Genomic DNA, 27,286 nt, shown 5'->3' with positions numbered 1-27,286 from the left:
AAACGTGTTTTTTAATAGAAAGTAAATTTTTTAGATAAAAATACAAAGAACATTGCTAAAATTATGAAATATCAATTATAAATGTTTGGAGAGAAATTTCATGAACATTTTCTCTTATTTTTTGTTTCCAATTAAAACTAATATTTTTAAATACCATCGCGGCTCTCTCCTGTTTGCTATGATAGAAAAAAATCAAAGGAGTGAATGTTTTGCAGAAACCAACGACCCCGAGTTCATTGTCAGCATCGAGGAAGTTTTGCGTAGCTTTTCTGGCATGCTGGTTCCGTCTCTGCGCTCACAATCAGCCTTGGTGGGCGCCGCACTTTCGAAAATGCGCAAGGTTGCCTCGTCCATAAAAACAAAATCCGGCAAAATATTACACACGGAATTCTTTGGCGCCAAAAGCACACAACCGCAGCCAAATCGATGCGCGAGTGGTGAATAGGATCGAGAAAGAGCGAGAGTGAGATATAAACCAATGTCAGCCCGCAGCAAATAGCCGGCTAACCCATTCACGATGTATATAATTCTGCTAACCCGCTGAATCAACGGAGCGAGCGAGCTTGCACAACCCGCGCTTGTTCCTTTAAAGGGCACCTTTCTAGAAAGAAAGGTCCCTGACTCGCACACGCACGCAGCACAGTCTGCCGTTTCTATTTGCACTCGCGATTCGCGACTTTCGCGCAAAACCTGACTCACGTCATTCGCAAACAATAAGTCAAACATACCAACTTGGAAAAAATAACGCAATAATATAATCAATATTGTTCAAATTAAGGGACAACACAAATTTTAAATTACAGTTTCAATTCTTTTAAATTTGTTTGTAGAAGGTTGGTTGCAATAATTTTGAATTTTCAAATAAATAACAATTTTCCTCAATTTAATTTATCTGCTTAATTTAGTGGAAAAGTGTCTGTATTGATTTATCAAAAGGCAAAACTACTTCTTAAATACACCATGAATACATTACAAAAAATTATCAACAGAGGAAAATAATCTTTAATAAAATAAATTACCTTCTCATAGAATGGGAGTTCTTTTTCTGGTATAAAATGAAAAGCCAAGCAGCCTCAAATGCAACTATGCCTGCGTAATTGCTCTCGGTGTGGAAAATGCACCTCGTGTTTGCATACCTGCGCTACTCATCCAGCGGCGGAGGTCATTAGCGGGCGCAATTAAATCTTATCGGGCCGGGGCGGGCGAATAATTGCGCTCGTTTTACAGCAACACCCGCCGCGTAATTGGCCTCGCGCAGGGGGTTTTGTGTTGAGAACGCCTCGCACAACTTAAGCCTCTTGTTCAAATGAGGGACAAAAAGAGCGAACGCCCAGCCACCCTCAGATATGATTTTCCAAGAGCAATTAAAATAAGTGTGCCTTTTAATTTCTGCATTGAATCCCATAGTTTCTTATCTAGACATCCATGAAATTTAAAATTACTCGTGTTTAAATTTTTTGTTTTAAGATAGAAATAAAGTTAATTCATATTTGGTAGCAATATTGGATTTTTTAGTTTGATAATCCTTAATTTTTCATATTGATCAAACTGATTTCCTAGATAAAATGAATTTTTTAATAATTTTAAATATGATCTGAACAGAAAAAATAGTAATTATAATTTGAACCTTGATAGGTATTTTAGTTTCTAATTATTATTTTCAAAATATTCCTGTTTGTCAATCAAGTAATTTTGTCAAATAAATAATTTTCAACAAACGAATGTAAACAATGTGATGCAACAATTTTAACAATTAAACAACAACAACAATTATTATTAATTGTTTGTGTATTGATTTGAGTTCAGCTTAAATTTTTGAAGCAGTGCCTAATATTTTCAAGGAATTCAAAACATATTGAATCTGAAGAATTCACTTGTAATTATTAATCGATTAGCCATCGGCAGTAGAAAGAAAGCAGTTTAAGGGCCGGTATATCAGATGCAAAGCAGTGAAATTACTATTTGGCCGAGCGGGCAGTATTATAAATTTTTTATACGATTTGATTGTCCGGCAACGGCGTTTATCTCGCGCTGAATCTTTCACAGCGCTAATTCGGCCGACCTTCGTGAGGCACGCGAGCAACTCTCAACCCTGGATAAGAAAGAAAACAACCCCCGTCCGTCGGGCGATATCAGCCGGACCATCGGCCGCACTCGGGGGTTGATAAATAAATTCATGCCTCGCTCAAAATGCACGAATGGACAAATCGATAGGCGGTGAACTGGGTTAACCTTTGCAGCACGCGCCGAAAAGGGAGAAAAACGAACACACCTTGCCACCACTGACTCAGTGCACCCCAAGTTTCACTAGAACGTGGCACCATTTTCGAAAAGCGTCCGCTTTTGTTCCTTTTAATCGGAAATTATTAAAAATCGTAACTACAGTTTTGATCGAATTCAATAAAAGAAAAAAGGAGAAACATGGATTGTGGAAAAGTGCAGAACTTTTTTCTGGCGCCGTCCAGACGGCTGCAGTTGTCGGTCGGATGCATGTCTCACGACGAGGAGCAATAAAACTATTCGTCTGCTGCGTTTCCCGAGAGTTATGCAACCCCGAGGGCCGCCTGAAGTCGCGGGTTGCATACCCGCGAACCGTGCAGGCGCTCCCATCCGTCAGAAGTCGGGCGAGCTCAAAGCGCCTCCGCTCGGTTTCATTCAATTTTCTGCTTCGACTCTCGACCAAGTGGGCGGAAAATGTGGAAAATGTGGCGAAGAATGATTTAAGTACACACGCAGTTTGAATCTTTGAAGAAAAAATAAAAAAAAAATATAAAAAGAAAACAGATTTTCCCTCCATTTCGTTTGAAAATAAAAATATTTTGAAATGAAAAATTTTTATTTTAGATTCTTACTCAGATAAAAGTCTAGTTAAAATGTTTTCTGGATTTCGTGCGCGTTTGTCACGTTTTGTGAAATTAAGGTGTGTTCCCGAGTGTCTGGGTCGCTCGTCGGGACGTCTCGCCGCGATCCCGGATGCAAAGCGGGCAATCAGTTGGGCTTTATTTATCGCATTCCTCCTCTGGCGGGACCTTTTTCGCGGCGTCTCGTGCGTGTGTGGGCGGCACATTTACATTGTATTACGTATCTATCTCGCTCTCCCGGAGTGTAAGTGAGTTTTACTTGCATCAGATTCGAGAACAAAACTCGTTTCGAGCCGACGTGCCGAGCCCGAGCGCGCCGATAAATAAATGGATTTGACTTGCAGAAAAATGGAAATAAACTCGCGGAGTTCAAAGCACTTTATTTGAATGAATTACAGAAAGGGAAACTTATTCTGTGGAAAATATTTGACATCAATAAAAGTGTCCAAGGTCAAAATTTTTCATCAAAGAATGAGGAAAAAGCAAACGGTGGGCTCGCCTCTCGTGCATTCGAGCGCCGCCTCTTTCTTCTCTCAATACATATTTGCATTATTTACGCAATATTTTGTATTCAACCAAGGTCGCGGACGGAAAAGTCAGTGGCCTGGCTCTGATATTACGCATCCTGCGCTGCTCAGGTGCCGCCCGAGGAATTCCCACAGTTTTTTTTATCGCCTGCCTTAAAATGCGCAGCAGGCGGTGCTGTCCACTAATGCAAAAGGGCCGTAATCGGCCCGCAGCCTAATTTACGAATTCAAACCCCTCAGAAACCGAAACACTTGAAATTTATGCAAAAACATTAGCACGAAACATTTCGGCGCAGCACTTATTTCGGTTTGACATTCAAGTGGAGGGAAAGGTGATTTTCGGACGTGACTGTGCGAGTCTGCCTTTTGGCAGGCCCTTGGTTCGTTTGTCTTCGGAATTGGCAGGTGACAAAGGCGTCTCTGTTGATAAAGAGGCTTGGCCGTTTTCGTTTTCTGCAGCCCGCTCCTTTATCGCCGCCGCCTGATTGCAAATTGTCTCGCGCTGAATAATTTCTGCAGCCTCATCGCTCCCCTTTCAAGCTCCACTCATCACTCATCGCGCTCCTCCGATCCGCCGATTTTAATTAAGTAAGTCGTAAAAAACGGGCGGAGAGCAGTAAAAGTAAAAAAATTCAACCAATTTTATGGCATGGGAAAAAGGCACAGCCAACGACAAGGAGTGCGAGTTCCTGCGCACAGATGGCGCACGACGACAGCTGTAGGCCCGCGTGAATTCGTCGCACTTGTGAAATCAACTAGATAAATAATGATTTATAATTCATTTATGTACGTTTATAAAGAAAACTGAATACTTTACATTTTTCTAGGCAAATTGCAAACTCCAGTCTTCTCAGATTATTTCAAATTCAAGTGGAAAACAAATTAGGATAAAAATTAACAATTTTTTTTTTAAGTTTAAAAAATTTAAATTAGTATAAAAAATCGTTAAATAAACTTACTAAAATTAGATTACTAAATTAGATTTATGTCTATTTGACTATAAATAGTAAACTTTCCTTGTCCTCCTTTGCCGATGCAGTAATGAAGAAAATCCAAGTTTGCGCTCGCTCGGTGTGACACAATAGTGTGCGGCCGCGAGTCGTGATTTTGAGGTCACTCGCATCTGATCTTGAACCCTATGCCGCTCGCACACTCGTCGCCTTCCCCGCTGCTGCAATAATCGATAAACGAATCTGCTGGCTGCGCACTATTGTGCCGAGCTGCAATTCGGTGCGTGCACTCGAATATTTCGAGTGCAGCGCAGCAATAAATCACCCATCGACGCACATATTGCGTGCGTACGCTCCAAAAGAAGTCAATGCACCCCAATGAAATTATTTTGTAAGCACAACTTAGCAAATTATTTTACTCCAGCTAAATTTTCCACTCAAATTGTTAGACAAGCCCTTCACTTTTTTGGCGTTTTTCAGTGAAAGGGAAACAGAGATTCGCCCTTCCGCGAACCGGACAAAGTGCGACTATTGAGGCGATTTGTCATTGTTGATTGGTCACACTTCTTGCCGCGTGCAACCGGAATGCAGGAATTTCCATCCAACCCTTGCCTGCCGACGAGAGGCCTTTTCGAATAGTACCAAGAAAGGCACTAAACTTTCTCCCGAGCAGATTTATGGCCGTGGACAAAAACCGAAAAGCTTTGTTGTGCGAGGGGTGCCGATGGAAAGCAGCGGGCGGGGGTGGGTGGTTGTTTGTATGTTTTTTGGGGGTTGCTTGCTTTTGCTGTCAGCGATCGAGAGAAAAATGAACGCCATCTGTCTCAATTCGGGAGAAAAGTAGCGTCCCTATCGCTCCCAGATTTATATCTCAATCTTGAATTACAAATTTGTGGCCATTCAGTTGAGAACCAGTTGGGAACCAAAAAAATCTTAAAAAACAATGAAATGTGAATTTGAGTCATTACGAATTTCAAGTTACAAGAATTAGATCTATACAAATAGAAATAATTAAATAAAGCTAAAATTTCACACAAAATGAATTTGGAAGAACTTTAATTATTATTTTTTTTATAATAATTTAATATATTAATTTATACGCACTGAAACATTTAAAATATGAAATAAAATTTTAAATTCTTCTTCTAAATTTATATTTTCCAGACGAGACCTAAAATTATAGCTTTCAGCTTTCTTTGCAATCTTTGTTTGAAAATTTTTTTTGTTTTTTTATCAGCAGCGAATAGAAAAAAATTTCCACAGGCATTTCGCAAGTTTGTCTTGTATATCAGTTTGAAGTGAAGAAAAAGCTCCGCAGGCAGGAGGTTTAATTAAAGTGGTGCGCCCGATAGGAAATTGCTTTTGCTCGCTCAAGGCGGCCTAAAGGGTTGGCATTAGTCGCTACTGTTGCTCCACCCCCGCCAGCTTCCTGCAGGAAATCTGCGTCTCGCGGAAAATCAATCAATTAATTAGCGCGCCCAGACGGTGGCAGTCGCGCAAATCTTCGCAACGATCGCAAAGAGGCGGAGTTGCAATTATACGCGCGGCGTTCGCAAAACGAAAAAAGAAGGTTCAGTCTGTGGCTATTGGGAATTCGCGGATGGCTATAAATAAGCGAGTTGCGGTTTGAATTCCACGTGATGTGAGCAAATTAAGCACAACCTTCGATGCAGAAAGAAAACTTGATAGATTTTCGCAATATTGATACCTAATTTTCTTTTGATTAAAAAAACCCCTGATGGAAATTCGTCTTTAATTGAATTTTATTGATTAGATCGAATTTCAAAAGAGTATACCAAACAAATTAATTAAGTTCTCCACCTGTTCTTCTTCTGCTTTCTTGGCAAACCACCTGCTTTTCGAAAAGTTCAAATAGTTCCCCATTTCCCACGCCGCGCGCACATAAACAAGTTTCTTCCACAACCTTCTCTCTCTATAATGATGTAGTTTGGTTTCTCGTCATCGGAAATCGCCGCTCAACTCGTTTTCAGCTCCTGCTCTTCTCTCTGTCGGACAAATTTTTATCGCTATATTTTTATATATATTGCCCGAGAACATATTTTCGCTCTGCCGCGAAGAATTTTGCGTTTCAAGGCTGCCGATGATGAATATAATTTGATCGGCTAATTTGCTCGGCAGCTCGAAATAATTTCGGGTGAAATATGTACAGGTATTATTAGGTGGGCGATCCAAGTGGAAATCAAAACCCACCTGCGGATAATTAACAAAAATGAGTAAAAAAGAAGCACCTCGCGGGCAAGTCATTAGCAATTCAAATCGAGAGTAAGAGTGAATATCAATCTTATAAACTTTTTAACAGTCTCAAACGGAGTGACAAGAAGAGATTAGTATATTTGGATTTTAGAGAAGATGTTTCTCTCCGCGGGGATTAAAACTTAATGCGAGAGAATACGAAAAGAGGAGGAGCAGAAGATAGAAAAAAACTCCGATCTGATAAAAACTTGTTTGCTGCGAAGATTCTAGTTAATTTTATATTCAAAAAAATAAGTTTTCTATTTTGCGAATATATAAATAAATTTGCTAATTAAAAAAGTATCATGGTGCTGGATGAAAGGAGGGGAGAAACAAGCATAAATATACTTAAATAATAAAACTAGACTTTTCTTAACTCTGCAAGAATCGTCTGTTTATCATGTAACCAAAGAAGAAGTAAGCAAACCATCTCTCTTGAAGGCAAAAATCAAGTTCATGAAATGATGAAAATTCAAAATAAGAAACTAAAGAATTAAATTTCAAGTTTCTATGTAGGTCCTTGAAGATGTTGTTGTGGAACCTTTTGGCACTCGAGGTGATAATTTTATTTCATCAAAAAATTAAATTCTAGTGGTATTGATTTATTTTAATTGCAAAATAAAAAATAAAAATTAATCCAACTCTGGATTATTTATTTATATCAATTTATTTTATTGATTTTGTGATATATAAATCGTTAAAACTATATACCGACGATTTGCGTGATTTGTCCACCCACTAAGCCGTATAAATAAAGCTCGCACCAGCATGACATTTTTATTTTGTTTCTCTCTATCTTTTGTGACTTTTTGTTGCCAAAATCGTAGAGTGCGGCAGCTGCCGGAGCGGAAAAGCGATTCGCAGCGAGGCGAATTGCATTCGGAGGCCACGCAGCGCAGATGAAAACAAACCGAAAATGCGGGACAACCACCCACGAGGTGTTGTGACGCTGATCCTCTTTTTCGACTTTTACTCGCACTTATGTAAGCTGCGGGCACCTGTAGCAATCACGATCAAGGACCACGCCCCCACTCTCTCAGGGTGCGATGACCTGAGCGAGCGACTCACTGTGCTGGTGTATGTTATTCGCGGCGATCTCCTCATCCTATGTACCTCTCGGTGTGTGTGTGTGTTTTCGTTTGGTAAATGAAGAGCCGGCGAGAGCTCGCGGATTTATTACCAAGGCAAACATTCACTCGGCCTAAAACAAGCGACTTCGCATTTGATAATTGGCGAAAAAATTAATTCGTCCTACGGAGAGAAGTTTCGAGATGGAGAAAAATTAATATTAGTGAGCGCGATGAGAGTAGGATGAAAGGTGGTTTTTGCGCTTCAGAGACCGTATATTTGGTGGAGCGAATTATAATTATGATCTTATCAAATGAAAAAATTTGCCTTTAATAAAATTAGGCGAGCCAAATTATCCACTAACACGAACTTTAGCAAAAACCAATCATTCTTCTTTTAATTTTTTTTAATTTTAGCAAAAACTGTATAATTAGACTTATTTTTTTACCTAATAATATACTGAAGATCAATTGAAAATTTAATTATAAAATTTAGGAGAAGAATTAATAATTAAGAAAAACTGCCCACCAAATTATAGATAATTGAAAGGAGAAAGTGGAAACAGGAGTGTTTGTAAGGGAGAAAGAGCGTTTCAAGGTCTTTGCCAACTACTTGACAACTTTGGAGAGCAATGAACTCAACAATCAAAGTTCAATTCATAATTTACTGATCCAAATTAAGGTACATTTTATTTCTATATTTTCCACTGGATTCAAGATTGTGTTATTTTTCGTACATGCTCTCGCGGCGTTTAGCTTTGAAGAACCTTTTCATAGAATTCAATCGGAGCCAATTATCGATGCAATAACTTGAATGACTCGTCATTTGGCCTCCGTATCACGATCAAACAAGCCATAAATAAACCGATGCGAATTTCCATTTTACTTCACCGAGCGCGTCACTTTTATAACTTCATTTCTTTGACGTTTGAATTTTTAGACTTTTTCTTGCAGTGGAAAATTATTTTTTGTCCATAATATCGATTTCCTCTGTAAAAAAGAGCGCACGCAACAGGATGGTCGTAACAAAAATAATTGCAGTCGCTCTTAAACATTGAAAAACACAATTATTATCGCACCGGCAACGACACGTGTCGGTTGTGCGCCGAGCTCGGTTAAAGTCAAGGTTATAACTCTCTCTTTTTACCTTCCAGAGAGTCGCGCCGCGTGTGTTTGTCAGTTAATAAGCGCGCCAGCGATGATAATAAAAGAGCAAAAGGCGCATGAGAAAGCCCGGCCGAAATTGGGCATTGTCGGTGCGCGCATATGCATGAAAGCGTCCGTCAGATGCTGCAGCGCCAAAGGTCTTTGCCTCCTACGAAAATGCACCGGCCAATCTGAGTCAGCGCGATGGGAAAATAGGTTTTACTTTTGTTTCGCCGGTGTTTATTCGCGGCACTGACGCAACGCGAAAAAGGGGTGAGATTCCTTCCTCGGCCTCTCCAAGGTTGCGGTTTTTAATTTTTTTCCACGAGGAGAGCAATGAACTTCTTTTTCTAATGCTGCGATATTTATTTCTTTTTGAAAATGAGATTTTTTCATTTAATTGTTCAATTTCAGATAAATTCCAAATTTTAAAATATTTTAATCAAAAAAATTAACAATTTAAATTTAATTTTTTAATTTGTTATTTTTGTAAAATATATTATTTTTAATTTAAATTCAACATGATTATAAGAATAGATTTACTCTTTTATAATTTTATTATCATCCGAGGAAGTGATGCTTGACGCAGAACATCATAATCGACTCCTTAAATTGGCTTCTCAAATTTCCATCTGCATATTATACAATAATGTGTTGCGTCAAACCCTTCCTCTCTCTCCATGCCCTATATTATGTATAGAGCTTGGTCATTCATCAAACGCCGCGTGCGTGGGAGTAGCTCTTTTTTCGTGATACACCAAATGGCGCGAGAGGGATTATGCGAAAAAAGGCAACGATCGCGTATCAGCCGTGAAATTTGATCTCTCACCTTGCTCCGGCGGCTATATAAATCAGGGTTGTTTGGTGAAACAAGATGAGCCGCACACGCGGGTATCAGCATAACGAGCAGACGCTTATTATTATAGGATAGGTGAAAATCCGACACCTCTCTCTGTGCGCGCATTACATAAAGCCTGTGAAATTAATTAGCTGAGCGACGAGACTCGACAAGCAAAGTCGCCAGCCAAAATTTGACCCAGGCGGGACACGAATTGGGCAAATACGCACAATTTTCTTTCTAATCAACTCAGTCTCAATTTGTTTGGATTTGTCATTAAGTATAAAATTAGTAAAAAAAAAATTGTTTTTAATTAATTTTTAAAAACTGTTTTGCAATTAACTAAACAATATTTTTATTTAGCTAAACAGGTTTAAAGACTTCATTAATTGTTATTTAATTTTTTAAACAATTTTATATTAAAGATTGAAGTGGTCTGTCATGGTAGTCAAAACTTTCAGACAAGTAATGAAAAGCGGAAAACATTTTGTGGGCATGAACACGAGCCCGCACCGTCCAGGAAGTGTGTCCTATTTTCATTTTGTGTAATATAACTGGGGAAAATTGAAAGGGCCGTGTTGTCGCCTGCTTTATTTTTCAACATCATATCTATGCCAGCAGTGGCATTTTGCTGCCCGCGGTGCCATTTTCCGGCTCCAATTGCGGCGGCGAAATAGGCCGAGGCTGTTTCGCCGTGTCCGTTTTCGCACCTGCGTCACTTCTTTTTCTGCGAGCACATGCAAAATGACAAATAATAATGCGTCTGCCGTGTGTACACGTGTTAGTCCATCCATTCGACGCTCACGCGCAATTTGAATTTCATCGCGGCGATAATGGATGAATATGCGACCGACGCACTTTACTTTTGGCTTTGGCTCGCGCAGATGGTCACCTTCACCGCTTATACAAGACTCATATGCATTGACAAAAATTCGCCACTTTTCGCATTTGAATAGATTTTATCAATAAAAAATTGCAAAATTTTATATGAAAAGGGGGTGAGTCGATTCAAGTTCATTTGCAGATTCCAATCACCTGTTTTTTTCTATATAACCTATATTATAAAACCGCTTCGAAAAAAAATTCTTATTTTTAGGACAGTTAAATCAAGAAATATAAATTATATTTAAGTTTCTTTTCATCTCCCATATAATAATAAATATGGGAAGTTTTTATTTAGAAATTCTAGAACTTATGTGTAGGTTTTTTGTGGAACTTAAGATGAAACGGATGCATTTTTAGAGTGATTGCCAAAAAAATTGTTGAGAAAATCGAAAGAAATTGTGATAAAACCGGCATTAAACATTAATGTATTATTTATTTATTAACTTTTGAGGTTTTCATAGGAAATAGCGATTAATTGGATTTTAATTAGGCTAAATAATTAAACTCACTCTTTTATTGGCTCTCGCGATTCTTTGCAATTTTAGCCATTTATCATGCTTTTCAACTTCCAGACTTCTTCATAAATTTTTAATTAATTTAATTTTACCTTTAAACTTTGTTTGCAACTCGGAAAAAAGAAAAAATTTGATGATGCCTATCAAGCTCCTCTTTTAAATCACAACGTTGGCTGAGCCGGAACCAGTGGCTCTGGAAAAAATGGCGCATCCTTGAGTTCGCGACGCCTGTCACACGCCGCTGAGGCAATTAAAGCGCGCAAGCATGACTCCGGTCTAATTGCACAGCAAAAATCATCAGCGGCCCCCAATGGAAAATTAATGGAAAAGAGAATGAGGCGCATTCCTTGGCATGAGAAGGAGATTCGTGCAAGCCGCACGTCCCCTGCTCTTTCCGACACCAGCCACGTCTCATTGTTGTGCGCGCATGCTGGGAAAAAAGCCACGAATCGGGCGAAATATATAATAAATTAAAAAAGGAGTCGTCAAATTGGCCTAGCGCTGAATTCGCAGTCCAATCACATGCATGCATGGGGCGAGGAAAATCTGAAATGGCCAAATCGTGCGTCCGAAAAGTGGAAATGCCTCGGCGCGTCGCTCCTCAGGAAATTGCATATCTTCTGTATATTATTTCGTCAGACGACCAAAATTGGCGAAACTAAATTGGACAGAAAGATTGAATATTTTTTATTAAAAACAAAAAATTATAAAATGTCATTTCCAGCGAAAGTTATTGTTTGAAAAATACATGGAATTCCGTGAGCTGCCATTTATTGCAGCGTCCGTCCGGCGCGGTCATGAATTCGTAATCGGAGCTTTTGATCGCTTTTATAGCTGGCTCGCGTATACAAAGTTGCACTTCTCCGAACGATTTTTCCTATCAGCTCGCATGCATCCCATCTCGCCTTTTGCATCTGCAAATCGCGCCAACAACTGGTCTCTCTTTCTGTTGTGACGAGAAAAGATGGCAGGCGGGACACGCTTGAGAGGATTCGCGGCGCGAGACTGCAAAAGAAAAAGATGCGCCAGCCAACATGGCCGCCGCCATTATTCTTTCTCTCTCGATAAAATGCAACTGCAAACAAATCGACGAGTTTTTCCTGCACACTTTCCGGATCGGGTTTCTGCTCTCGGGAATGCACCGCGTCGAGCCCACGCTCCGCAAAAAGCGGCTCGGTCGGTCTCCTCGGAACGGGTTTGATTGTCCCCCGACGAGCCGAATCACGCCCTTCTTTTATTGCACTCTGAAATGAGAAATGAATCTTCTCAAAATTTCCAAATTCAAGGTCGGATCGTTCTCATTTACTCGGCTGTGATTGTGTATGTGAGAAGCGTTTGCCGCCTGCTGGCGCGCCGGCAGGTGAGAATTATTTCGGCAGAGCGAATCTCTTTGAAAATTGGCTCGGTCTCGCTTCGGCAGACAAGCCGCGGCTGAGAACAAACTCTGCCACCCCAACTCGGAGGCAGCCAATTGCTGATTCCGACGAAATTCGGCAATTTCAATTTTAAATCGCCGCCATTTAAATTGCAAATCAAATGACATTGGCCTTGGAATTTGGCATCTTTTCTGCTGAGGGCACCGCGGGCAAATTTTACTAACAAACCAGAATCAATGAAAATCATTTAATTTCAAATCATCTCTTGTCAGGAATTTGAAAATTGAATGGAGCGCTTCTCGGTATTATGCAGTTAATTATCTCCAGTGCTGCAACGTATACAGTTGCACTCGCCGCGCTCGGCTCGGCTAACCTTGGTTTGCATGTGCACCAAAGGTTATTCTCGGCGGCGTTATCCTCGGCGTGCATATCGCATAATAGCGCGTGCATAATTACGGCCGAAGAGAAAAGCAGCGTCTCGTCCCGCGTCGATCGCGCCGTGTGTTTTATGTAACTCGGAGTAAATCGTGCGGTGCCACACGCTGCTCTGCCCGTGAACTGCATTTATCTGCTGCGAGCTAACGAATGGAACACCCTTGAAATCGAGTGGCTGCAAATCCTTGCGTGCACTCTGGGAAGGACGTTCAAAATGATCACTTTTTAGAGAGATTATTTACTATAATTGAGGAAGTGCATTGCTCCTCAAATGGAAAACCAAATTTGATGGAAAATTCTGTTGTAAAAACAGAGGAATAAAAAATACGCTAATTGGCGACTAGGATTGGCAGCTAATACATGTCTGAGCAGGTTAATAGTAAATAAATTTAAGATAAGTTTAAAATTTTGACAGAACTGAATTTTTTTAATTGCGACTGCTTGATAAAAATGGAGTAAAGTGTTCACAAAATATTTAAGATGACAAACTTCACTTTCCTCTCATCATTGCTCTTTTGTAAAAATAAAAACTGAATATTAAATTTTACTAAGTTTGAGGAGATCTGCCAGGACTATCAAATAGAAAATTCCTCAGTGGCGCAACCCATAAAATTTCCATTCCGTGACCTTTCGCATGATCACGCTTTGGACGAAATGGTTCGTATTTATTATTTTGCGAAAAAGTCTTAAGAGCTGCTGGCGGTGTTTAGTATTCCGAGTGCATTGTGTGCGCGGCGGCCGGCCGGCCAGGCCAGGTAGGCAGAGCCAGTTCATGACCATGCATGGTCCGAGCTTCCAGAGCTGCTTGTGGTATAATAAAATGCAGCAGTCATCTGTATTCAGCCTAGGCTGCGAGAGCCGCGCCGAGAAACAATATATCCACCTTTCAGTCAATAGCAAGGCGGCGGCCGTTTTGGTCTCGCGCATCCGCAAAAAAATATTGAGCTCCGAGCGAGCAAACGACCGGAAGATGCGAGCCGAGGAAACTGACAGAACTCGCCGCCGCCGCGTTGACATTTGCAAGAAAGGAAGTCGACGCAGCACGCAAAGTGCCAAATCGGAGAAGTTTCCGGTGGAAAATGTACACAAAATTACGTAAATTTCACCGAAATTTTCAACTCCCGAGAAAACGAAAAGAAACCCTTTGCTCCTTTGAAATTGCTTTTCGGAAAGAGACCTTGAGTGGAGAGAGCGAGAGTTTGTGTGTTTCTTTCGTCTTGGCCCGGCGGCGGAAGCCAATTTATAGAAAAGGAAACCTGCAAAGCTAGGCGTCATTTTTGGAGCAAATCGCAGTTCGCCGCGGCACCTGCAGCTTTTGTGCCCGCCTCGCGCTTGCAAGGTCGCCTCACCGGTGATAAGTGAAGCGGCTCTATTATCTTTGTGCAAAACAAATGAGAATGCAGATATGGAAAATAAACGCTCGTATAACGTAACAGGCACTTTCCCACTCATTGTCCATGTGCCTCGCTACTCACGCGTGAATGGCGCTTTGACATATTTTTAGTATTACAGCAGGTGCGCTAAAAGTGGACGAAAACAAATGGGGGCGACGAACTTGGCCGACAATCGCACAGGGCGGGCTGGACCCAACGTTGAAATCTCCGGAAATCTCGCTCAGTTGTCGAAAAGTTTTTATTTGTTAATAGGAAAATTTAATTATAATTTTTCAAATTTTGCACAAATTTTAAATAAAATTTGGGTACAATCTGAATTTTTTAAACTGTTAAAATAGGTTTTTACTTCCAATTAATAAATATACACGTTAAATTTCTCCACACTTTATTCTGCTATTCACAGGTAAGAAGGTTCTTCAAAACATACATTTTTATTTGTTGGTTAAGATAAAAAACTCCAACTACCAAAATTAAAAATCTAAAATATTGCGTTTGGAAAACAATTTTGCCATGAGAGTTTCTAATTACTTTAAAATACTGCTAATTTTAAATCTTCTTAAAAATAATATAATTTAACTTTTAGTTTGATTTAATAATATTTTAAGAAACACAATATTGAAATGTAAAACAAGATAAGACTTCATTCATATAATTTCTTATTTTGGCGTGTCTGAATTAAACTTAATTCTAGAAAAACGTAAAATATATAATTGCAAAATCAAGTTTTTCTTGCAATTTGTGGACAACTTTTTCTTTAATGAACTTTTTCCATAATTTAAAAACCATTAATTCTATTTTTATTTTTAACCTGCGATTACTAGGATTTGATCTAACCCTGAAATAGAGTCTAACAAGTCGTTGTTATAATGGAAAATTTGAAATTCGTCTTTTGCCCTCTCACTTTTCTGCTGTCGTTTTCTTTTCTGCTCTCGCTCCTCTCGTTTTGTTGTCGGTTCGGCCGTGGCCGGTGCTTCAGGTCGCGCTCCGAAAGGGGCGCTGCTGATGTGTGTGTTGCTCAGGTAGCTCGGTTGGCCACAAGTGTCGGCGGCCGGCGCGCACCAGTTTGTACTTCGCGTTGGTTGTGCGCGCCGTGGCCGGCGACTCGTGCAGGGTGCTGGAGGTGAAAGTGAATTCTAGTTTCGACTCGTCGGCGCCATGATCCACGTGGTGGCAATGCAGCGCCTCGGCGCCGAAAGTTCACCGGAGGTGTCGTCGTCGTCGCCGATCACAAACATTTCGACGGGGCCGATGCGTCTCGTCTCGTCGCCCAACCCCGCCGGTTCGTCCTCCTCCGAACTCGGCGAGGTTGACCTCGATTTCTGGGACCTCGACCTCAGCTCTCGCCGGGGCATCATTTCCACCGGCATGCACCACATGCACGGTTTGTCTTGTAATAATTTTTTCTTTATATCTTTAATTTTTATACAACAAAAAAAAAAAATAATAATATTTGTGATGCTGAGCTAGAAGAGGAAAATTCAAACTCTGAAATTCTAGATCTCTTTATATTTATAAATTCTTTGGATCAAAACTTACACCCTTTGCAATTTTCAAGAAGATAAAATTTAGTTGAAACTAAAACAGATAAATTTATTAAATTTAACATCAGACTTTTGTGGCCAAATTCTACTTATTTCTTTAAAGTCTTACAAAATGAAATGAATTTATTCAAGTCTTACGATTATTTTTTTTTGTGATAGAGCAAATTTAATTATATAATTTATTAAAAATAAGAATTATGAATCTAAAAATCCCTTTGATGGGTTTCAATAGTTTATTCAGATTTTAAAACGTTTCAACTCTTGTACAATTTTTCATGATTTTTCTTCCATTTAAATTTTACTTGATAACCACTTTGCTCGCTCAATCCTTTCTGCTCCACCGCTCTCTTTCTTTCGTCCTTCGAGCGATCAGATAAAATTTTAATCCGCCCGTCAAGTTGCCTCTTGTTAAGCCCAAAAGTCCTTATTTATTTCTTTTTAAAAAAGCGTCCGTTCTGCCGCGACTTGGAAGCGGAAATCTGGCTTAATATGCGAGGAAAGGTGGCCGGATGGGGTGCGATAAAATGGCAATGATGACTATCTGCACACACACCATTGTGCCTTTTAATTAATTATGAACGCGAATGCAGACTCGGATGGATTTGCATTCAGCGACGTGCGTTATTTCCAGCCGCGAACATGTGTGTGGAAAGAATTAGGGGCTTTGGAAAGTGGGCCACGTCTTTTCCAAATATTTTTACTGCCCGGCACAAAAGTAAGGGAGGGTCGGGCGCGACGAATTGCCTTGTCAGACCGAATAAAAAAACAAGAAGGGTCTCTATTTTCTTCTCTCTTTTCGTAGAAGCAGAAGAGGCCATCAATTTGTTGGAGTTGGTTTATTTTATTGTTATGGCGCACTTAGGCCGCTGCTTAAAAGCCAATTTGCTGTCGTCGAACTCGGCTAATGTTAATTTGAGAGGCGGCGATTCGAAATGACGGAACGTTTCCCAATATTTGCCTGATTGCCGTGTTTGCATTCCCGAGTGTGTACGCATGGAAATTTCTCTCTACATTCCGAAATCGTTACAAAACCACTAATTGAGCAATCCGTAATTTAACTAATTTAATTTAAAGTAAAAAAAATTAATTTTCATTTTTAAAAGAATTGCGTAAGCAAAATGGAACTTTTTTTTATCGTTTCCGTTTTTGCGTAATATGTGGCAACAGGTCGCGCCATTAACTCTAAATGGGACATTTAATTCCGTTCCGCGAACTCCGAGGACGGAAGATTTGATTTTGTGGAGAACGAAAGCGAAAAGCGGCAGCGACGGCAACAAGCAACCACTCTTGCTGCTGACCTTGGCGCCGGTAAACCCGCTGTGTCTTCGACCTCTGCCGCGATTCCAAATTGCAGTTTGTCGTGGGAATGCTGGCATGATTTTCCCTCCAATTTCGCCCAATTTGGCCAATTGACGAACGAGATTCTGATCTGTGCGCATAACCACTCGACCAAAAAATTAATTCGCCAATTACCTTGCAAGTTTCAAGCACCAGTCATGCATTAGAACAAAGATTCACAGTGAAAAAACAACCAGTAAGATAAAAAATAAACCCCAAAACTAATTAAAATTTTACAAAGAAATAAAACTTTGGAATTAGTTAATTACAAAGTTGATTAATTTCTAAAAGTTTGATTTAATTTTAAAAATTGGATATTTGTTATTTTACTGAAAAGCGAAATTGCGAGCAATCTGAACGATTCCACCAGAAAAATTTGTACTTTCAGAATAATCGAAATTTTTATCAAAGCTTCATAAGGGTTGGTGTTTTGAATTCGCTCCTACCTCTCACGCAATGTTAGGGTTTTATGACTTGCAACAAGGAAATGATTGTAAATTTGGTAAATTTCAATGTGAAAAATAACCTGGAATTCCAAAAATTGGAAAAGCAGGACAAGAATATAAATTCAAAATCAGTCAACACTAGTTTTTATATCCTAATTTCAGTCTGAAAAATCAATTTAAAAAAGGTCTGAGGAGGTATTAATTCATTTTGAAATCGTTTTATAGATTTGGTTTTGTTGTAATTATCAAATAATAAAAAAGTAGAGTTAATTTAAAACATTACAATTTGAAACTTTTTGTTTGTATCGTCTGGTTTTTGTTTTTATCGTCTGGTTTTGGCACCCCGGCGTGTTTCAAGTGCATAAATTTATTTATCAGTGCATTTGCATGCGATGGCTATTTAATTTGGCCCCGCCGCGCGCGCAATTACATCTTAATTGCGGTGTGCGTAATGAATGTTGTTGTTTTCGCTGCGGGTGACGTCACGTCGGTGGCAGCGCACTCTCAGCCACCCACACCTGCAGCGGACAGGGTGAGTGACCTGAGCGCGGTGACCTGCCTACTGACCTTGTTGCCTTCTCATGATTTAAAATAATTGCCCCCTCAAATGAATTCACGCAGCGAACGCGATTTCGGGGATAACGAAAATCGATGCACAGTAATAATAATTTAATCCGAAATCGGAGAGTGACGTCGGCGGCATTAACCTTCAAAATGCATTAGCATAACTTTGGGAGAGGAGAAGGAGGAAGAAGAAGAACTGGGCGGTGAATAATTGCGTTTCACTTTCACTCCCGTATGCGTGAGCAGACATGGAGACGCATCAGAACTTAATGAAAACAAAATTAATGTTTAAAAATGACATTAATTGATCACTTTTAAAGAACTATACTTTGGATGTATTTTTCTTTGAATAGAATATTTAATATTATTTTTATTTAAATTCTCTGTGTATAAAACATTTTTTATATATCAATTATCCAATTGCATAAAATTATTGCAAAATAAATCAGTACAAAAATAATTACAATTTTAAAAACAACATAAGAAAAATTGTTATAAATAATATTAAAACCAATTAAAATAATTTTGTGTTTAAATAATAATCAAATATAAAATAAAACCTGAAATCATGAAGTTTTAGCAAAAACGTAATAATTTAATTGTTCTTGAAAACTTCAGTCTTGACTTTTAAAGTAAGTACATTAGAAGATGTCAAGTTAAATTAGAATTATTTTTGGTTTTCAAGACTTTCCGTATGCATTAACGGCAAGGTAGCGTGATGCAGTGGAACGCGAGGCACAATCGGCAGCCGCAAATAGCGCGCAGCTCGGATAACCTTGCCGAGTCCTTTGCCAACCTGAGTAAGGTCGCACTCTCGTTTGCGTCGTGAAACCTTCCTTCCTTCCTCGCTCGCTGTGCCGCAGAGGCCGCTGACTCGAGACCATCAATCGCGAGCGCTCAAATGAAAATGAAACACTTCCACTTTGTAATAGAGAGAGAGAGAAGGCGATTATTCATGAGTGTCTCTGTTTCTTTCTCCTCTCTGTGGGTGGAGATTTCAACTCGCGGCGCATTTCTTTAAACGTCACTCACGCCTTTTAAACAATTTTAATTGAGGCGGCTGACAAACGCTAAATAACCCATTCAGGAGAGCTTTAAAAATGCCCTCTTTTATATTAACGTCACTCATTTTTCACCCTTGACAATGACATATTTATTTTTAAATTAAATTCAGGTATTTCACTTTGTGCCAGAGAAATATTGTTAAAAAAATGAAGTGTAATTTTTAACTTTGTATGCTTCTAAAGATTAATTATTCAATTAAGATTAGTATCTAAACTTTAAATCGATTTTTTTATTAATTTTCATTTTTCATGTTTACTTTTTAAATTTTGCATATTTATATGATCTCGTTTTGGACGTTTCCGCACCAGCGCCGGCGACCAAATGAGCCGCAAAGAGCAAAAGTGGCTGCGCAGGTTCCACCTGAGAGACTCGTTCTTTTCGTCCATTCTTGCTTTGGCAGCGCCATTCGAGAAAGGGGCGGTGGGGAATTTCGCGCCGAGGGCACTGCGCGACCTTGACTTTGCACACCGCTCGCGCACCGAGAGAGAGACCTCCCGATCCAAATTGAAACTCAATCGACAAAAACCAATTTTTTTTACACCTTCAAGATGAGAGAGAGAGACAACAAAGGAAACCCGGACCAAAACAAAACAACCGGCGGAGGTCATTGCTCTCGGGAGAAATTCGACCCTGACTGTTTCCTATGTATAAATTTGGAGAAAGGGCTCGTCGGTTTTGGGTCACCGGTTTCGTCAGGGTCACGAAACCTATAAAGATAATTTATGGAAATAAATGACTTGGAAAAATTAATAAAACCAGTTGGATTAATTAAATTTATTGGGCCTCGTCCTCTTTTAATTGGACATTTCTCTGAAGTTAAAATTTCTGTTTCTACTCTAAAATGTGAGTGTTTTTAGATTTATAAAATCGGAATTGCCTTTTCTTTTTGTAAGAGGAATTATTATTGAAAATTCATCCTATATTTTTGCTTGGTTCGCTGCGCTGCAACCCCCACAAAAAACACTCTAATTTAAGGAAAGAATCTTGTTTCAAATTTTGAATCGGAGCTCAATATTCGAAATAGTTTCTAGCTCTAGCAAGGAAAATCTGGAGCTAAAATTGGAACTTCTCCAATTTATTTATCCAATTTTTTGTTTTCAACCAATAAATTTAAATCTTAATTTTTGCCAATCTATTTTTGTTTCAAATAATCATTATGGATGCCTCCCCCGGTCATAACCTACTAAAATAATTTAAATTATACTGATTTAATACATTACCAAATACAAAGTTATGTTAGCTTTGCGATTTCCTTTCATTAAAAAGTTTTGCTATTTTCACTGCGAATTCCCAGAATTGAAATCAGTCCGTTCACACCTGTCCCTCTCAACCCCCTGTAACAGGCTGTTTTTCACCTCATTATATGATCGCGTGCTCGGAACCCCTTGAGAGAGAGACAAAGTTGGTGCAAATTCGCATTATCGCACCTGTTGGCCGTAACAAGAGCGTAACAATCCTCTGGCGGCAGGCGCATTATTAATTTCCTCCCCGGCTGATTTTCGCGGTATAGCGACGCTAATTAAATCCACGTTCCGTGAGACTTGAACTTGTAATTGAGCAAGCAAGAGTCGCTCGGCTGCGCGCGCGGCGAATTTTCCGCGGCAGCAAGGCCGCCCCGCTCGGCAGTGCGTGTTTCCTTCAGCTGCACCGCTTTTATCTCGCGCACATCACCAATGCAAATTGCAATTTATCCCCCAAAAAAAGTCTAGCTCAACTAAAATAAAATTTGGAGAACAAAATTAGTGGAAATTGTATTTAATGTAAGATAAATCATATAAATTGAATAAAATTTAAATGACTTAATAAAAGTTTAAGAAATTTTTTAAGAATTAAAAATGTAATATTTTTCAAAACAAATTGAAAATTCACTGAAGTCATTGATCGAGTAGAGGGAAAATCAAAGTGTCCCCATTGAAACACGTTTTAATTAATTTCAGCTGGCAGAAAAAAAACGAAAACGAACTTCCGGCCGATTAAGATCTTTCTGCCGAAAATAAAACTCACTCCGTGTCGCTGGTGCTAATTACCCAGAGCACAGAGCGTGAAAATAATTCCCACGAGGGTCCTGAACCTTCCTTTTTCGCATTTCTCATTCCAGTTTCAAAAATTAATGCAAAATCATTCTGTTCCTCGAATACATTAAATATGAAAACAAACTTATTACAACATGCACTTGAACTTATAAATGAATCAATGAAGAAAACTATTTTTACCATCAAAATCCTATTGATTACAAAATGATTTGATGTAAATAATCAATTTTTCAAAAATCTTATTAAATTTTTTCAGTGATTAATTATTTTATAATGTTTGATATTTTGTTCGCGAAAGACACTTCATGAAACTTAATTTTATTTGAAGTATTCGTTGTATTATAACCACCACTCCATGATATCTTTGCCTTCAGAGTCTGGCTGGAATTTGAATACATATAAAGTAAACTCTTTTTTTAAATTAAAAATAAAAATAAAAAAAAAAAAACGTGTGGCGCCACAAACTCGTTCCCTGCCTTTTCATTTTTATTACACCATCCGAAATCAGGAGTCATCGCGCCAAACGAGAGAAGACAGCGCGAAAGCAACAAAGGGTATCTCTCTTTTATTTCGAAAAAGCTCCGAGATTCGCGCCGCCTGCTGATACATACTTGTTCTTCTTTTTTGCACTTTCGATTCCAGTCTCGGCGATGATGCAGCAGCTGCAGTGCAAAATAAAAAGAGAGAGATAAAAAGAAGGCGGTGGCTCGCAAAGAAAGAGAGATGATGGCCGAGCCAAAAAGCATGTTCGCCGTGGCCTTGGCGTCATAATAGCGCGCGAGAATCGTGACTCGCCTTACGTCACGATCACACAAAAAGCAGTCGCTTTTTCCACCAGCTTTTTGCTGCTCCAGTGGTCAGCCGCCGAAAAGCAGGCCTAATTGCCTCTCTTTGCTGCTGGACCGAAATAAAAGCTTTGGGGTGCTCCGTGCACCGTGACTCAATTCGAAACGATCTGAAACGTGAAAAAAAATCGCGAGTGCTCATTTGATTGCATAGCTTTTCAAATAAGCCTCCAATGGAGGGAAAATTAAATTAAAATTATTTTTTTTTTTTTCTTTTAGTGCTGTTAAGATAGAAAAAAAATTATGACATATAAACTTAATTGAAGGATAAAAAGTTTGATATAATTTAAATGTCTAAGTTCTTTGCAATACAATAAAAAAAATCGACTACAAAATGTTAAATATTTTTCTGAAATTGTGTAGGATATTTTCAATAGAGAGAATAATTTCTAAAAATTTACTTCTTGACGTGAGGGGAAAATAATTTTCTAAAAAATGGCGCCAAAAAAATTTATATTTTCAATAAAAAAAAAACGATTTGATTCATTTATATTTAAATTAAATCTTGTGTTTGTTTGTTTTGCAGGTCGGGATGACCTTTCGCCTCCTACGAGTCTGATGGGCTTCTCGACGGGCAGCGAGTCGGTGGACGGGAAGAAGCGCAAGGGTCCCGCGCCCCGGCAGCAGGAGGAGCTGTGTCTGGTGTGCGGCGACCGCGCCTCCGGCTACCACTACAACGCGCTCACCTGCGAGGGCTGCAAAGGTACGCCTGTCTGCAACTCGACCCTCTGACTTGCGGCTAAAATCTCTTCTTTTGCTCAGGTTTCTTCAGGCGCAGCATCACCAAGAACGCCGTGTACCAGTGCAAGTACGGCAACAACTGCGAGATCGACATGTACATGCGGCGCAAATGCCAGGAGTGTCGACTCAAAAAGTGCCTCAGCGTCGGCATGAGGCCTGAATGTAAGTTTTTTTTAAATTTATTTTAATATTAATAATTTTTTTTAATGCTGTGTAAAATAATTATTATATAAGGAGTGTATTTTTAATTGCAACAAATGAATTAATTTCTCTTGTTATCAGTTCTGCAGTATCAGTATGTGCTCTGATAATAGCTTGATGATAAACATTCACTATTTTTCCCTAACTTTGTTTAACAATGTCTACTTTTGATTCTAATTGTAGGAACCGATAGTTTCTATTGTTTGTTTTTTCCCTACTTTTTCAATAAAATTCTTTTTTAATTTCAATTTAGATTATTTTCTCATTTGTTTAAATTAAAATATTTATATCTAAATTTGATTTTCCCCCCTTCCAGGCGTTGTTCCTGAAATCCAGTGCGCGGTAAAGCGTGAAGCGAAAAAGGCGCAGAAGGACAAAGACAAGCCCAACTCGACAACCTGCGGCAGCTCTCCTGAGTCGGTAGTTAGTCGGGAAATCGAGTCCAGAGTATCCAGCATCACAAACGGCCACACCCCCATTGTTCAACAACGCAAAGTGACCATCAAGGTCGGTTGAAAGTCAAATTTATCAAAAGTGCGGAATTTGATTTGATTTAATTTCTCAGCAGGAGGAAAAGGTCATGCCGGTGATGATTGGAGGAACCAAACCTGTCAGTCCAGAACAAGAGGAACTCATACATAGGCTCGTCTACTTCCAAAATGAGTACGAGCAACCTTCAGAGGAGGATCTCAAAAGGATCATGGTACAATAAAGCTTAATTTTGTTTAACTAAAAGAGCAGCTGAAATTACCTGAATAGAAGTGAATTTAACAGAAGAATAATTAAATCATCTTCTTGCTTTACATTTTTATTTGAAAATCTGATTTGGAAAAATTTAAGTCTTTTAAAATGTAAATTAAACTAACCTTTGTTAAATTTTAACTCATACTTACTTTTATTTGATTTCATTACTGTTTAATCTAATAATTGAAATGAAATAATTTACTATTTTCCAAATTTCACAGAACCATCCTGTGGAGGGTGAAGATCCGAGTGACGTCAAATTCAGACACATCACCGAAATCACCATTCTCACAGTTCAACTCATTGTCGAGTTTGCCAAGAGATTGCCTGGTTTTGACAAACTGTTACGAGAGGACCAAATTGCCTTGCTAAAGGTAACCACTTCACTTAAAAATAAAACTTTGCCTATCTAACTCTTATTCTGGATAACAGGCATGCTCAAGTGAGGTGATGATGCTCCGGATGGCGCGAAGTTACGACGCGCAGACGGACAGCATCGTTTTTGCCAACAACCAGCCGTACAGCCGAGAGTCGTACAACCTGGCCGGCATGGGTGACACCATTGAGGATTTGCTGCACTTCTGCAGACAAATCTACGCCATGAAGGTGGACAACGCCGAGTACGCGCTCCTCACAGCCATCGTCATTTTCTCAGGTACATTATCTCAAAATCTAAAAATTTACTCATTAAATCCAGATAATTTAAATAAATTTCCAGTGGAAAATAAAAGTTTGTGTGGCTTTTTTCCTTTAATTTTAAAATAATATTGTTTTGGATATTTTTTACTTCTCATAATCCAAGCTTTTTCTCTTCTTTTGAATAAAATTTTAATTAGTCTGAATCGGGTTTTGCAGAGAGACCTGCATTGATCGAGGGCTGGAAGGTGGAGAAGATCCAGGAGATCTACCTGGAGGCCCTGAAGGCGTACGTGGACAACCTGAGACGGCCGAGGGCCGGCACCGTGTTTGCCAAACTGCTGTCAGTGTTGACGGAACTGCGGACTCTGGGCAACCAGAACTCGGAAGTTTGTTTCTCGCTGAAGCTGAAGAACAAGAAACTGCCAGCATTCCTCGCCGAGATCTGGGACGTGGTCCCGTAGAGGCCCTGCTGCGAAATGCAGGGCTCTCTTTGTGCAGGCTGTGATTTGTGTCCGGAAGGGAAGAGACTTCACTCTCGCAATAAAAACAAACAAAAACTGACTGACTGCAGCGTTTGGTGTCTCGGGCAGTGACTCGTCGCGAGGCCAAACCGATCGACTCTTAGGAAAAAATCAAGAAAGAACTCACACGCATTACACACGTTATGTAAGAAAAAGATTATTATACGAATGGAAAAAAGATACACTCACACACAAAGTTCGGTGCCTTTGCAACTTTATAATTATTCTACACTCTGTAGGTGCGCATACAAGGGAGGGTGAGAGCAAAGACTTGACGGAGCGAATGAGTACGACTGCCCGATTAATTTGTTTGCCCTATGGTGCTGCGTACACAAGTCTGATTTACACTCACGAATGTAAGCGAGATGTAATGGAATCGAACTGCGCTGAGCCGTCCCAAAATGAATCAGAGAAATATTTAATTATCGATTAAAGATTTGAGAATAATTATTATAATTGTAAAACAAAAATAGACTCACTGAAGAACAATTAGCGTGACCAAAATTCATTTGGAGACTGAGGAACTGTAATTGATCGTGGTTTAATTAATTGATTCCCCTTATACATCGTGTTGTTCTTTTGCTCTTTCTGTCTCTGCGCTCCGGCAGCTTGGACGTGGGAAAAGAAATTAATTGTACCGAAATAGTGTGGATTTTTATTTTTAATTGTGATCGTTGTTAGAAATAATGTGATTTAACCAGATGACGAAATTGCTTTTTTTTTTAAAGAAAACTTATTTTTTTCGACACCTTCGGCAAAATTATTGATAATCAACCAGTGTGCAAATTCTCAGGGAGACACTGTGATTGGCCTTAGCAAATCTACTTAAACAATGCTCAGTACTTTCCTCTCATCAATCAGAACAAATTAATTGATTAAAAAAAGAAGTGTCTGTCCATCTGCGGTCGGAGCGCTGCCGTCGTTATCCAAATGTAATCTGTCTCGTCTTGAAGAAGAAAATATTATGATGATACGATCTGTACCTGTGGTGAACTTTTATCTGTGTAAGAAAGCGACTGTCTCTATAGGGCGAGGTGACAAACGCAAAAAAGCGGCCGTCCCTGCTACATACAATTAATTAGACCGACTGTCGGGACGGCCGCACTTCTTCTATATACTTGTTAATTACTATTATTTTCTAACAAGAGCAACACTACTGAAGAGAGAGAAAGAAAGAGAGAAAGAGTTTTATCCATTTACACACAAACAATCTGTATTATTTGTAAATAACTCAGAGACGAGGATCGTAACCTATTATATGAATTATGATAAAGGGACACATTGCAATTTACATTTGTATTTTATGGCATTAGTGAGTAACTCGTCGAATGGGATTCGTGTCTTTTCTCTTCTGCAGGGCTGCGGGTGTGGTCGGGGGCTCCACATCGAGAGCCCCCACGGCGGATACTTTCTTCCACTCTCTCGGATAAACAAGATTACGTTTTATTATTGATTAATTAGTAAGACAACAATTTTATATAAATGAATGCAAGCAAACGAATGAGTGGTTTTTTAAATTGAAATGTAAAACCAAAATGTAATAGTTCTCGACCCTGCCTATTAATATAATATCATTCAAAAGTGCAACACGCTGACTTTTTAAAACATTTCTCACCAAAGTCTTTGTACAAATTCGATGACGTGAACATATAAATATTTTAAAATTATCGTGAAAATAAAAGACGAATGAATATTTTTATTTGTTTGTCCTATGCGTGTGTGTATTGTGAAAACTAGAGAAAATTTTCTCCATTAAGCAATGCAGAAATTAAATGCTGTACTTTAAAGAAGTCCTAATTAATTACTCTCCGAGCATCGAATTTCGATAGATCTTTGTGGAAATTATTATGCATGAATTCTCTTCTTACTGTAAAACGTTGTCTGATGAAGAAGGAACTTGAGTGGGGCCGGCGCGAGAGTGCATACAAAAGTCGAACGGAGGAGTTTCTCATTCTCTCACTAGTTAAGCAAATAGCCGTAACAAACTCACAAAAATATCAAAGTACTTAAATCTGTAAGTGGGTTCGGCTTAGTTGATTTCTCGGCCAGTCATTACTTGAGTCGTCAAACGAAAAATGAAAAAGCAAATCAGACAATAAAATTAATCGGAGAAAACTTTCGTGCAACCAACTTGCGAAAGGTGTAAAAATTCAAATCAGGGACTTAATCAGTGCCTCTTTTTTTAATTGAAAAAATGTTGTCTCTTATTTGGTATTCAAGACGGTGAGTTGGTTGTGTGTCGTTTTCGCAGATTGATTTTCCACTCAAAATAATAATATACAAAACCGGACGAAGTTTTTTAATTTATGACTAAAAAGAGAAAAAGCATCCATCCAAAACACAAGATGGAAATTTACTACG

General features: G+C 39.1%; 1 protein-coding gene across 5 annotated transcripts in view; it reads left to right on the top strand.

The window, feature by feature from the left end:
- The window catches only part of LOC132198395 (ecdysone receptor-like), a 62,902-nt gene extending 37,255 nt beyond the window's left edge, over positions 1–25,647 (top strand). The window contains exons 5-12 of one of the 5 annotated variants that reach the window (XR_009441976.1): positions 22,606–22,782; positions 22,842–22,982; positions 23,338–23,528; positions 23,587–23,724; positions 23,987–24,139; positions 24,198–24,420; positions 24,621–25,070; positions 25,165–25,647. Coding sequence is in view for 4 of the 5 variants with exons in the window: in XM_059622413.1 (XP_059478396.1) it covers positions 15,403–15,637; positions 22,606–22,782; positions 22,842–22,982; positions 23,338–23,528; positions 23,587–23,724; positions 23,987–24,139; positions 24,198–24,420; positions 24,621–24,865 (1,503 nt within the window). In the remaining variant the exon portion in view is untranslated. Of the gene's footprint in view, positions 1–15,312; positions 15,638–22,605; positions 22,783–22,841; positions 22,983–23,337; positions 23,529–23,586; positions 23,725–23,986; positions 24,140–24,197; positions 24,421–24,620 lie in introns of those variants that run through there. The other 4 variants (XM_059622414.1, XM_059622413.1, XM_059622412.1 and 1 more) reach the window with 4 other exon arrangements.
- Positions 25,648–27,286: the final 1,639 nt, after the last annotated feature.

This window comes from Neocloeon triangulifer, unplaced genomic scaffold (assembly GCF_031216515.1).
Source record: "Neocloeon triangulifer isolate White Clay Creek 2 clone unplaced genomic scaffold, ASM3121651v1 ptg000012l, whole genome shotgun sequence".
NCBI lineage: Eukaryota > Metazoa > Arthropoda > Insecta > Ephemeroptera > Baetidae > Neocloeon > Neocloeon triangulifer.
The sequence above is the reverse complement of the archived record's forward strand: the minus strand, read 5'-3'. Positions and strand labels throughout refer to the sequence as shown.